At 20.6% G+C, this 15,160-nt stretch overlaps 1 protein-coding gene across 2 annotated transcripts; it reads right to left on the minus strand.

Annotated features, from left to right (window-relative positions):
• Positions 1-4,448: 4,448 nt before the first annotated feature.
• On the minus strand, positions 4,449-14,318 carry LOC129610664 (protein obstructor-E). 2 transcript variants are annotated; one of them, XM_055523304.1, is made up of 2 exons: positions 13,819-14,318; positions 4,449-5,284 (listed from the first exon to the last, which is right to left on the minus strand). In XM_055523304.1, the coding sequence occupies exons 1-2, from the start codon at positions 13,874-13,876 to the stop codon at positions 4,545-4,547; spliced, it is 798 nt and encodes a 265-aa protein (XP_055379279.1). In that variant the 5' UTR covers positions 13,877-14,318; the 3' UTR covers positions 4,449-4,544. The 2 variants fall into 2 exon arrangements, with proteins under 2 accessions (XP_055379279.1, XP_055379281.1); XM_055523306.1 differs by lacking the exon at positions 4,449-5,284 and adding an exon at positions 5,445-6,238.
• Positions 14,319-15,160: the final 842 nt, after the last annotated feature.

Below are 15,160 nucleotides of genomic sequence, written 5' to 3' on the forward strand. Positions count from 1 at the left end.
AATATTAAAGCAAAAAAAAAAGTATAAAGAAAAACAAGAAAAAAAATATTGAATAAAAAATTGAGAGATAATGATAAAAAAAAATGAAGAAAGAAAGAAAGAAAGAAGCTTACCATCGATTTTCGATCATAAAAATGCAAAAAAGAAAAAAAGCGAAAAAAAAATGAAATTTTTTTTTTAATTAAAAAAAATAAAAATTTTTTATTAAATTATAAAATTATAGCCAAAAATTAATTTTTATAAGAAAAATAACAAAAAAAAACCAAAAAACACATTTAAACAACCACAAATGAACCAAAAAAAAAATGAAAATTTTCATTCAACGGACGATTTAAAATAACAAAAATAAAAATGAAAATTAATTTTTATTATAAAAATAATTATATTATACTAATTAATTAATGATTACATCTAACACGAAAAAATTGAAAAAAAAATTAACTTAAATTAAATTTATCCAGTTTCAATTTATAAATTATATAATTAGTATTTTATTAAAAGAAAAAAAAAAATCAAAAAAATTTCAAAAATTAAATTTTTGAAAAATTCCATTTTTTTTTGTAATTTGATATTTTATTATATCAAATCAAACAAAAAAAAAAATACGATAAAAAAATAAAATTATAAAAAATTTTTGGAAAAACAAAAGATTTATAATTAAAAAAAAAATTAAACCAAAAACACAATTTTAATTGAAAACTTTTAATTTTTGAATAATTTCAAAAAGAAAACTTCTCGAGCTTCAAGCAAAATTACGATATTACGATATTAATTTAAAATCAAAAACATAAATAAAAAAATATTACTACAAACAAAACACTGTGCTAAAATAATTATTAAAAACAAAAAAAAATATTAAAAATTAAAAAAAAAAAAACCAAACCATTAAGTAAAATATTAAAACTAAGACAAAAAATTAATTTTAGATTTTTTCGGTATATATGAGAAACAAAAAAAAATGAATAATAAAAATTAAAATATTTCATAAAAAACAAAAAAAAAAAATAAAATTCAAAATTTATCATTAAAAAATTATGGCAAAAAAAAAAAAAAATTATATATACACAAAAAATGATTAAAATGTAGATTTGTAGTTTAAAAAATAAAAAAAGTGAGGAAAAAAAAATACGATAAAAAAACGATTTTAAGTCTGTACAAAATGTTTCGGAAATTATTTATTTTAAATTTAACAATTTATATCGTAATTAAATGGTTACATTTAAATTTTTATAGTAACAGCAATTAAAAATAATTTTTAGTATATATAAAGTTTACTGGTATATTTTTTTAATGCACAACGGCAAATCGAATTTTTATTTATCATTTTTCTAATATCTTTAAAATAATATTCACCTATATTATTTAGTTGAAGCTCAATAATAGAGGTGAATTTCATTTTTTTTTTTATTTAGAATATTATTATTACTCAAATTTCAATGTTCTCTCAACTCATAATAATTGTAGTTTAAATAAAAATTTATATTACTTGCATTATATACAATTAATTTTAATTACTCATTTTATACTTAATCTATTACTATAGAAACAATTAAATGATAATTTCAATTGCTATTTATTATAATTTTAAAAATATATTTTAAATATAAAATAAATAATAATATTTACTTACCCGGAATTTAAATATCAATTTCAAATAATAAAATTTATTGCAAATTTGAGTTATTTTCAAAATATTGAAAAATTTTCCTTTTATTCTCAATCGAATATTTGTTCCTGCTAATATACATATATTTCGTGGGTAACATACGTACTTTCTGATTTTCTTCTAATTTTATTCTAATTCTCTTCTGAAGAAAAAAGGAGTTTTGAAAATTTTTTTGAAAACATCATTATTTCGGAAAAATATAAAAATTTTCAATAAAAATATTTTTGAATGTTGAAAAAACTGCGTCACAAATATTAATTTTTCAAGGCTAATATCTCACTCATTTTTTAATATCTCATTTGTCATCTAAATTTTGACAAATTGCAATTTGAGTCTATGTGTTGAAATGATAATCAAAAACATTGCCGCTTATCTCTAAGGTCATATTTGTATTAAATCTTATACATATTTTTTTATTATTTTTTGGAATGTGTAAATGCATATTGGATTCCATTTAATTAATTATTACTAAAAACATGTTATATAAATAGTTGTATTTATTATAATATGTGTGAATACAAACATAAAAAACTTGATGCACTTTAAAATTTTGGTACGCTACTATACTACAATTAAATACTTTGCAGAAACACTTCACTTAAATTCGCAAGGTAAAAGTAATAATCAATTAAATTTTGATAATATATTCATTATCAATAATAATTAATTTTATTTTTATTAATTTCAATTTACATTATTTATACGTCTTTTAAATCATGTCATTGAACTTATTTTGTCAAAAAACCAGAAAAAAAAATTAAAATAACTGTAAACCGTTGATATTATATAATTAAAATGGTGTCATAAAATTTTTAAACTGACCAGCTTTTTATATTAATTACGAGGTAAATTGTTAAATAAATTATTAAAATTAATTAAAATAAAAAAAAAACCAATATCTATTTGTAAGAATTTGAAGATATTATAAAAATAAAATTAAAAATATACGAAATTTTTAAAAATTAAAAAAAAACTTTTTGGACAATTCAAATTTATTTAATAAATATTCAGATTAATACAATAAAATTCAATATCAAGGCAATGAAAATAGAAAACAAAAAAAAAACAAGTATCTGTAACTTTTAAAATACAATTTTTTTTTGGGATTAAATTAAAACAAAAATTAATGAAATTTTAAATTAAAAAGCAAACTGAGAAAATAAATAAAACAAGAATAAAAGAATCTATTTAATAAGAAATTATGTTTCGGCAAAATAAAATATTGTAAGCTCAAAAAATTTCCTTTTTTAAATTTTATTCAAAAATTTATAAAAAAAGTTATTAATAAATAATGCAAATTAATAATAAAATTATAATTTATTATTAATATTTTTATATTTTAATATATAATTAATAATATTATTATATAATAAAAATAAACCATAATTTTAGACTTTTAATGTTCAATTAAAATTTTCATTCTGTTTTATTAAGTACAAACACCAAAATATAATAAAATTTTTGATTTTTTACAATTGAATTTTAAAACTCAAAATAAAATGAAATTAAAGTTAATGAAATAAAAATTAAACTTACTTTAAAATATTTTTTGGGCTTGCCATTATGCTATGAATTTTATATTTGAAAAATTTATAACATTTTAACGATTGTTATAAATTTAATTTCCGAATTTTTTTTAAGAATAAATTTATTGAATTCATTTTATCATTTAAGAACAATATAAAATGCAAAATAATATTTTGAACATATTATATGAAAAAATGAGACAAAAATTTCGAACACAGTCAATATGTAATAACATTTCGAAAACTGAAATCTAACCAAAACCAAAAAAAAAAAAAATACAAAAGAAGCAAAAAAATTAAAACAAAAAAAGCAAAATTAAAAAGTCCAAAAAATTTTGATGTTCACTTATGTACTTTATATATAATTATTTTCATTAATAAAGAATAATATGGTAAAAATTTCACATTCAATTTTTAATTTTAAGTGGTAAAATATGGAAATGTAGATTTATCATCGAATTTCTTTATTTTCAATTTAACATTTTGAAGGTAAGTTTGCTTTAAAGTTGATTATGCTACAATATGTTCATTAACTGTCACAGCGACGCAGCACCATCGCAATAAAACAAGACGTTTTAAAAAATAATAAATTTATTTTATCTTATTTTTTCGGAAATTTGCCGCAAGGTATTTACTTTGAAATTTGTAATTATGATTACTGACTCAAACAGTGTTGAATTTCTCATTACAATATGTCAAATGTGTCAAAATTTGAAATACCTATTAATAGTGAAAAATTGATTTTTTAGTTTTAAAACTTACCTTTGCTGTTTGGAAATTTACTGTTTTATTAAAATTTTATTAAAAATTTAAATTGTTTAAATAAAAACTTTTGAAATAAAACTTACTTAATATACTATAATTAAAAATATACTTTTAGGTAAATTGTTGGAAAAATGAATTAATCTAGTCGTATGGGATAAAAAATTTATATTGAAAATGATAAAGAAGCCGGGGACTTGGAAATTCTTTAAGAAGTGCATTTTGTTTGGTCACTAATTTATTCAATGTAGGAGTTTTTACTTAAAATGATTTTTATATTAAAGAATTACTAATTATTAGATTTTATTCTTACGAATATTGCAATACTTACAAAATTTTCATAACTTTCTTTTTGTAATTGAATTTTCGGTATTAAAAGAAAATCGTTAAAATTATTATAAACTTAATTACTTATACAAATTTATTTACTAAGTATTTAACATATTTTAACAAATGAATTTTATATGTAATATCAATAACATTCGTGACGATTTGAGTTAAACGCTTTCGATTTAAGTTGAATAATTTCATTAAAATTTTTAAACAATATCAAATTATATAATATAAATTTCATCATTTATCAAGATTAATTAAGCTTGTGATTCTTCTAGTTTTTCATTATCAGATTTAAAAAATCCTTTAAGTCCATCTTCTATAACTTTTAATTTTGTTACATCTTTTAAATTAATTGTTTCAGATTGTTCTTGTGCACATTCTGGTACTTTTGATCTAAAATCACATGCTTTCTTTTTTTCATTAAATACTAAAAATTGAGCACAAGTATATAAACGTGGTTTATCATTAACACAAACAAAATAATGTTTACAACTTTTTTCATTTCTATAATATTTAAGTTTTTCTGGTGTTGTTTCATGTCCTTCTTCATCAACTGGTCTTTCTTCTTCTGGTGGACATTTAAAACCTAAATATTGTTCAGGATCACAATCTTGTACTTCATCGGGCCAATCACATTGATATGTTTCAGAATTAAATGCTAATCCAAATGGACAATATGTAAGTGTACCAACACCATGTGCACAATTCATATAACCTGCACAATGCATTGCATCACCAAATTTATAAAAACCAAATTGTCGGGGACAATTTTCTGTTGAATTTGCTGGTTGTAAACGAAGTCGATTACCACATTTTACTAAAGGTTTAATAACACAATCACCATCCGGAGTAAATTCATCATTGAAAACTAAACCATCTGGACAAAGTTTTTCTTCAGCTACACCATCAATACATTCAATATAGGCATCACATTGTTCTTCAACCGGAAATTTTCCATTAGGTTGTGGACATTGTGCCGTATGAATTTCAACAACTGAAAAAAAAAATATTAATTATGTTTTTTTTTTTCAATAGTGCATTAATTTTAAAGTTTACAGTAAGTATTCACTTATCCTCCATTTACATATTCCCTAAGCATAAATAATTAGAAATTAATTTTTAAAAATGAATAAAACCTTTTAATTGCCATTTTTTTAGAAAATTTTTCTTTTTATTTAAACAGATTTTCATTTTTAAGAGACTAGAATTGTTCATAAAAATTCATTATCCACACACGTTTCTCTTTATTCTTTTTCGTTTTTTATTTTTATTTTAATTTAATCTTAACTAAATTTCTAAAAATTAAAAATTTTTTTTTTATTTTAAGTTAATTATTTTCCACTGCTTTTTCCGGAACATCCTGTAACATTTGCTATTCCATCACATGCATTTATTAATTCATTGAAAGCTTGATCTTCACCACAATTCAATAATCTTGGTTTATGTTCAATACAAACGAAATAATGTTGACAATCATGCGGTGATTTATAAAATCTTTGTTCTTCTGGTCCCAATAATTCAGATTTCTGTACATCTGGACATTTAAAACCTAAATATGCTTCAGCATCACAATCTGGTACTTGATCAGGCCAATCACACCTATATGAATCTTTGTCGAATGCTAATCCTTCTGGACATTCAAATATAAATGCTTTACCAGCAGCACAATTCATAAAACGGCCACAATTTGATGCATCACCTAATCTATAATAACCAAATTGATGTGGACAATCATCAGTTGCTTGTGGTGGTTGTGTTTTACCACGTTGTGCGCAATCAACATCAATTGGATATTGACATGGATATGCAAATGGACTTAATTTATCATTAAATAATAAACCATCTGGGCATAATTTTTCTTCACCAACACCATCAACACATTCAATATAGGCATCACATTGTCCAGAAACTGGAAAACGTCCATTTTTTTCCGGACATTGTCCAAAACCTGTAAATAAAAAAGAAAATTTATAACGATTACTTTATGGGGAACTGGGGGAATTTTATTCTTACCAATTGGGTTAATTTATAATGTTCCATTTTATTGTTTTTAGTGCTTGTTAGTTTTTTTAATATTTCGAAATTTTTTAATTGGATTTAAATTTATTTCCCGCATGAATTTTATGTCATTCTCAGCTTTAAGTTATTAATTGAACCGAAATGGTATATTTATGGAATAAAGGACAAGGAGTATTAAAAGAAATTTATGGGGATATTATAAGGTGACAAACATAATATAAAATTTAGGAAAACATTTAACGAGTTTAAGTCGATGATAAATGCTGTTTGAGTTGTAAACATACAATATAAATTTCCAGTTTCTAAAATTCTGAAAAATTCACTGTGTAACATAAATATTTTTAAGTTTTATTAAAATTTTATTAAAATTTAAAAATAATTAATAAAAACAACGACATACATAATACAAAAGCAAGCATAAATAAATTCTGTAAAAGTATTGAACTGACAGAATAGAATGGTCTTGAGAATTTTCAATATTATTATTATTATCAGATCAACCTTGTTTAATTATCTTAATTTTCTTGAAATACTCATTATATTCTCTTACATATACAATATTATAAAAAAAAACTTATATTCTCTTATATACTAATGATGAGTTCCCGTATTTATATTTGATAGTGTATATTACCTTACAGCAATTCTAATATAGCTCGTATAATAGTAATTTATTAGAAAAAATTGCAATGGCACTAAATTATACTATCAGAATGATATTTGATCATTTGGAATTTAAATGTATAGAAATATCAAACAGTAGATTTATTTGTACATAATGTTAAATGTAATTATATTATGAGATAAAAACTTGAACTTGAATATAATATGTAATTTATATGTTATTGTTATAAGAATGTATTAGAATGTTTTATGTTTATAGCGATGTTGAATTAAGATTTTCTTAAATAACATTTATCTATTTATAAGACTATAATAGAAAATTATGTTTTAAATTTGAATTTTAGTATAAGATCAAATGAAACTTAATTAAGTTTAAATTTTGACAATATTTTGATCGTACTTAAAATAATTTCGACAAAAAATATAGTAAACAATTCTTTACAAATTAAATTTTTCTAAAATTTTAATAAATTACTATATAAATTCTTTGAAAATAATTATGTCGAGTTCATATATATCTATCAGAAAATCGGAATTTATTTCTTCTTCTTCCGGTTAAATTGACTTCCACATCTTAATGTCTACTAAAAACGTAATATAACGTAGGAACAATATTCTTCTTAAAATATTCAAGTGATTCATAATTTTCCTTTATAATTAGTTCAACAAAATTCAATTATTATTACAAAAATATATATGTTTTAAGTATCAATTATATAGTTAAAGTGCAAAGATATTATAAAGAAGTATGTAGGAGTACAATAACCCCCATATAATATGCTCTTATACAATATGAGTAAGAGCAAATAATATGTATATAAATAATTATTATTTTCATGATTTATTGTCTATAATTTATTCCGGAATGGAAATCACATATTTGGTATTCAATATTCATAAATGTATATGAGTATATTACTTAATAATAATGATGTTACTTAATTTGTCATAATGCTCTTAAATAATAATTTCAATTACCTAAATTTTAAATCCCAATAAGCTATTTGAAATATTTTGACAAAATGTATAACACGTTTATTTACTTGAAATTTGTATATTAATATTATTTTTGTATAGTATAATGTAAATTTTGTTAATATATTTAAAAAAATTTGAAAAAATTTAATTTTGAAATATGTGTGTACTCATATAACGAGCAGTTATGTAGATATATACTCTGCTCATTTTACCATATTAAATTTAATGTAGATTTTGTGTTTACATGTTAAAGTAGTTTTTTTTTATATTTGCATTAAAGTATGCAAATTTTTAAAATAAATATTATTTTATTATAAATGATACTGTCAACTTACAAAACTTGTATATTGATATTCTGGCACTATAGATCAAAAATAAATTTTAACTATATTTAATTCGAGGAGAAGAGGTGATAATAAAAATTAAATTGATTTTAAATTAAGTATGATAACATTTTAATTGAGATTACACTCTGTGTAATTTTTTCATTAATTAAAAAATTATATTCGAATATAATGAAAGACGATTGATTATCTTTCAGAAAATTTCAATTAACACATTGCTAATTGAATTGTGATCGCTTGATTAAATTCGGAAAAGGATTCTGTTCAAAAATTAATAACGAATAAAAATTAAAAACGATAATCGTATCCAGAATATCATGTTTAGAAATAATTTCGCAAATCTGTCGTATCAAAAACGATGTTGTAAAACGGAATAAAAAGTTTTACACTCGTATTTTTTAAGGCGCATGACATGATCTGATATGTAGCATATTCCTCAAAAATTTAATAACTTCTGTATATAATTTCTATAATTTCAAAATTGACTTCAATAAATTTATTGAAAATTTGCAACACATATAAAAAATATATAACACATCTTAGAAACCGCGGTTGTCAAATTATACCTTGTCGTAAATATCTTAATGATCCGAAATGTCTTATTAGAAAATGTCGTATCATGAGGAATTAATGGTATTAAAATTTTTCATAAATTAGTTTTAGCTTTATAAACTTTAATACATAAAAGTTTCAGGAAATTTTTAATTATAAGTTACTTTCAGTCAAATTAATTATAAATGTAGGGTCAATATAAAGTCGGTTTTTTTCACTCTTATACATTTATAATTCTATATAATAAATCTCGCATAAAATTATACATTTTAACAGGTTCAAAAATCCAGGAACTTAAAAAATACAAAAAAAAAAAAAAAATTTGTAGGATGAGAAATAAAAAAAATGAGTACAAGTTAATATTATCTGGAAATTTTAATATTTTTTTTTTTAATAAACTAATAAATCGAGCTGAATATAATATTTTCATTATAATAATAAAATTAATATTAAATACTATTTGTATAACTATACAGTATAATAAAAGATGAACTAATTAATCTATTTAAAATTCGATTAAAAAAAAACCTAATAATTTATCAAAAAATTCAAATAATTCAAGAATTCAATATAATATTACTATAACAAGAAATACGATAAAACATGAATTTTATTTAAATTTTAAATATTATTATACTTAAAAACTTAATTATAATCATGTATTTTTACATTTATTAACAACAGCTATCATAAATCTGTAAAAAATATTATAATAAAAAATAAATAAGAATTAAACAAGATAATAAAATATTTATTGGGTATAACACCATTTAAAGATGGTAAAGTTTTAAGTACTAGCATGCGAGTATAAAAGATTAAAATTTAAAAAATATTAAGTTGGGTCAAACTAAATGGTTTGTAAAGTAGCACCTTTCAACAATTGAAAATATTGCTCTTAAAAGCAATCTCCTATATTGATAAAATTACACTAATTACAGAAATCAAAATATTTCAAATATTGCATATATTTAGGATGAGCAACAGGAAAAATTTGAAAGAGGCTTTTAACACAATAATTGGATGGTTGATGATTAAGTAAGTGAATTAAAATGAATAATTATATTTTTTGATGGAATGGCATTTATTATTGCATTTTCATCTTATTATATTATAAATATTTTTGAAAACTTGCAGTTGCCGAAAATTCAAATGAAGCAAATTTTAAGAGGCGATAACTTGAGAATAAATGGAAATAAAATCTTTATTAGTATGTAAAAGCTATTAAAATAAATTATTGACTCTTATAAGTGGTAGTTTGAAAGAAAAACGATATCAAAAATTCGAAAAACAACGGGTTCCCATATAACGGTTAATTTTGACGACTATTTTGTCATTTTCAAGCTCAACTGTGCTATGGAACAATGTAATAAATCAGCAACTACTTTTTCACTCTTATGAAATTTAAAAAATATTTTGTGGTTTCGTTACAATAAATATTCACAAAATGACATTATTAAGACTTTGAGGGGCTATAACTTTTAGGGGGGTGAGATAAATTTATTGTTCTACAGAAATAAGTTTTAACTTAATACCTATTTGTGTATAAAATTTCAGCTTTCGATTTCAATGGGTGTAGAAATTTTATGAATAGAGATCGGGGAGGGACGTCTGGGACGGACAGAGTGAAATTAATAAGCCATTTTTTCAAATTTTTTTTTTTCTTTTGGAAAACTGCTAAAAATGACCGCCCGAAAAGTAAATAACTTTCACTATCATTTTATTTTTTAAAGTTCGGGATTTCTTCTTTTTTTCTTTTGGTTATTTTTTTTTTTATTCTTCTTTTTTTTTAGTAATAGCATTTAATATCGTTTTTAAAAGCGGTTGTTTTATATTTTTTTTTTATCGTTTTTTATTACTTTTTCTCTTCTTTATTATTATTATTTTTTTTTTAATTTATAATATTGATGTTTACTCGGAAATTTGCATATTGGCCTTGACTGTTTTTGTTTTTCTTTTGCTCTTTTTATGTATATTTTTTTTTGATATTTATATGATCGTATGTGGTTATTTATATACATACATATTATATTTCGAGATTTTGAAAGGAACACCTTGAAAAATCAAAGATATTATACTGAAATTCAGATGAAATTAAAATAATTTTTTTTGTTGCTTTTTATATTATATTACCGTATTTATGATGAGCGGGTGATCTACTATGTTTATTATTATGGTATAATAATTTCATTATTATTTTATAGCTCACATACATATGTATGTACATATGTATGCATACTGTATTAATTTTTATTTGATTTAATTTCGAAATTAAAAAAATCTTCATTATATTATGCACTATATAACAGCAAATGCTAGAAAATTCCATTTTTGGGAATTTTATTGAAAATATTTTAAATAAGGAGGTGTTATAATTTTTATAATACAATAATTTAATTAATTTTTTATATAAATACTTGTAGAATTACAGGAATATTATTAAGTTGTCTGTGTTTTACTGTAAATTGTAACCGGTTTGTTGACAGATCGATCATTAAATTAAATTGTCAAAATATGCATTACACGATTTTGATTGTTGCATAACAGTAATAAAATAAAAGAGAGGAAAAAAAATTTTTTTTTTTTTGAGAGACAGGATAATAAATTTTAATATTTTATTGTTATTATTGCAAATAAATTCTAAAAAGAATACAAAAAAATTTCCATATTTAATACAAAATATTTTTTTTTTTATTTTCAAAGAATTTTTTCATCTTCTTTTATTTTTTATTTAAAAATAATTTACGTTATGCGATCTTTTGTTCTATTCTGTTCTATTCTTTAAAAGTTCTCTCAAATAATGTTGACGACAGTAATAATATTATGTATATGTATATGAAGAGTAAAGAATATTGCAAGAAACAGAAAAACTGTTTAGCAACAGCATCTAAATAACATGATTATTATAATATGAATAATGAATATAGGTAACATAATTCCGTATAGGTATAACAGTATAATAATAATAATGTTATAATTTTAAATTTAGAACAAGATGTTTTGAATAGAATTTTAATTTTATTGTTATTTAATAATATTTATGATAGTATAAAAAATGTTTTATTTTTTGGGTTTTTTTTTTATTATACACGCATATACAAGTGTATATATTTTTGCCATTTAAATTATTTGTTAAAAAGTTCGATATACATATGCCTGTATGTATACCCCATAAATTTTAGTTCTATTTTATTTATTGAATTTGAAAGAATTTATTTATTTATAAATATTAGGAGATTATGTTCTTCAAAAATTAAAAACTAGATTTTTAAGAAAAGAATAACTAGAATTTATTAAACAATTTTAGATTTTTTAATCAATAAGTTATAAAATTCAGAACACTTTTTTATTTATAATGTAAACCTGTAATTTAAATTCGAATTTATATAATTATAGTAATAAAATCGAATAATGAATGTAAATTCGAATTTGAAATATGTAAAATTTTTACTAGATCTAAAAAAACTTACACGCATATATAGGGGCCTTACATATTTTTGTGAAACGATTTTTGTATTTTACCGAAATGGAAAAGTAATGATGTACAAATTAATTGGTGCTACCTTATAATTTTTCTGAATACGAAATTTATTTCACGAAAATCGAATTATATAGTAAGGCCTGATTTATGCGTACATATCGGATGACCTGAACATCTATAAAATCTTATTGAACCCCATTATTGTCAATATAACAGTAAATATAATTTAATTAATTGTTTTTATATGTAAATATAATTAAAGTGATAAATAAATTTAGGAACTGATCGTCATTTTAATTTTTTCGAAAAAAAATATTATTTTATATTCTAATTTATAAATAATTTTATCTTTCTTAGAAACATTAGAATTTTTTAGATCGTATATAATATTGGTTGACTTAAGATATAGGAACTGTTTTTAGAATTATATTACATTAATTCAAGTCCCTTGCTCGTTAAATATTTAAAAGACATACATATTATCATTTGTATTACTAATATACTGGAATGTCAACAATTGGATTAGACTAGATTAAACTAGAAAATTTAACCAATATATATTTTAATACAAAAAAAATTTAATTTAAAATTAAAAAATAAAAGTTACTGATGCAATTATAATATACGATAATATACAATCACGTAATACGAATTTTCAATCACGTAATGTTTGTGAAAGTAATTCTAATTTAATTAATATTGCAAAGTAATTTGTTCCGAAAATTTGGGTAAGTAATTTTTATTTAATTAATTTTTTATACGAACAGAATTGCATATATTTAAGGTATACTTGAAATTTTCCATTATCATAAAATAAAATATCGTAATTTAATACAATGATATATCGGAAAATAATATTAATATCGTAAATTTTGTAAAAAGAAAACTGTCTGTCTCATTTTTTAAATATTTTATAATGTTTTAAATTAGAAATCAATAAAAGTTAAAAATTTCTAAAATTAAATTTCAAATTAAATTTAATAAATTCATTATTTTGTTAAAACAATTCATGTGTAAGGTGATGATAATAAATGGAGTGTTAACAAAATCTCAAAAAAAAATTTTTATATAAAAATCTATAAATGAATCAAAGGCTTACAATTAAAATAAAAATTTTTTAAATGTTTTTTTTAACCATAAAAAAATTTTCCATGATTTTCTTATGATTTTCTCATGATTCACTCAAATAACCTTTATGAAATTATTTGCTTAATTAACATAAAATAATATTTATATTCTTCATCTCCTTCATTTCAATTTTTTTCATCTTAAATCTTAATTAAAATTTTTCCTAATATATTATTATGAAGAAGCGCATTTATGGGTTACACCTTTATTAAAAACAAAATATAAAAATAAAAAAAAAATTAAAGTAAGGTGTATTCACCCACTTTAGATGTTAAAATAAAAAAAAATATTCAATCTTACATCAATCAAAAAAAAAAAAACATTAAATAACATGCAAAAATAGTAAAAAATAGCTAAAACATTTAAAAAACAAAAAAAAAATGCATATCGTAATTTTTTACACACCTTGAATGATGAAAATTCCTAATGTGATTGCAATCGCTCCCGATATTCTTCTAAACATTTTTTTTTTTTATTTTTTTATAATTTTTAAATTTTTCTCCTTTTTAACCTTTTTGTTTTTTTTTTTTAAATTATTTTAACACGAAATTTTTTTTTTGTGTTTTGTTACTATTCAATTTATTTTTTCTTATTTATTATATAATTTTTTGCAAAAATTTCAAAAAAAATTTTTTATTAAAAAAATTCAATTTACGGTAAAGTTAAATTTAAAATTAAAAAAAAAAAATATTTAATTTTCTTATCGTATAACAAACTAACTGCTATATTTCACACAACCGTTAATTGCAACGATTAAGATTCAACTGTGACTTGAGATGTTTTTTTTAAAACAAAATTCTCTTTTTGTGTTTATTCACAGCGCCCAACTATTTTATACAATAGTAGTATAATAGTTAGCTTATATACTCGTATAAGTATAATAGCAGCGAATGAAATCTTTTTGTATGAAGATGAAATGGCAAACTAAATCTAAATTTGTAATGAGAAGTGATTTTTAATATTAATATTGTTGATGGGGTTTTAAAATCATACATACATATTATGTATATGTATAACAATTATATTAAAACAAAACAAAAAAAAAACAAGCATATAATAACAATAATAATAAAATAATAATAAAAGTAAGAAATAAAATTAACTGTCTATACAGTTGCTGACAACAGTGGATAATCTTTAATATAATTTCATTTTCATCTTCATTTCGCTTCTTGTTCGCTATATTATATTATAGTCTAACTCTATATATAATATCATTTAGCCATGTTATTGCTATATGTACACATATTTGGGTATATTTAAATTGTAAACCTTAACGGTGGCGTTATAATTAATAGTTTTTTGTGTAAATTTTGTGGGTATTATATAAATATACTGTTATATACATAATTATGTATATATACTAATATAATACGTATAAGTATATTTGTATAATAAAAATAGCAGGTGTGACATATTATTGTGATATTTGTTGGTTTCATTTGATTTTTTTAACATTATAAGAATATTATAGGATTTTTTCGGAGGGTTATATTGGTAATATATTAAAGTTTTAAATGGATTTGCCATTTACGTGATATCAGATATATCAAAAATTTTTTTTTATAAAAGTATTTGTTTTAGAATATTATTTCAAATATTAGAATTGAATTTTAAAAAGTGTGTATACTTGTATTAAACTATAGGTGTTTAATATGTAAATAATGTGCACTTTGAAATTTTAAATATAAACTTGTAAAATTGTTGTTATCTTATCGTAACTTTCTGTAGTCATATTTTATGCTAG

Source organism: Condylostylus longicornis, unplaced genomic scaffold, assembly GCF_029603195.1.
Source record: "Condylostylus longicornis isolate FDR11 unplaced genomic scaffold, ASM2960319v2 ptg000046l, whole genome shotgun sequence".
Classification (NCBI taxonomy): domain Eukaryota; kingdom Metazoa; phylum Arthropoda; class Insecta; order Diptera; family Dolichopodidae; genus Condylostylus; species Condylostylus longicornis.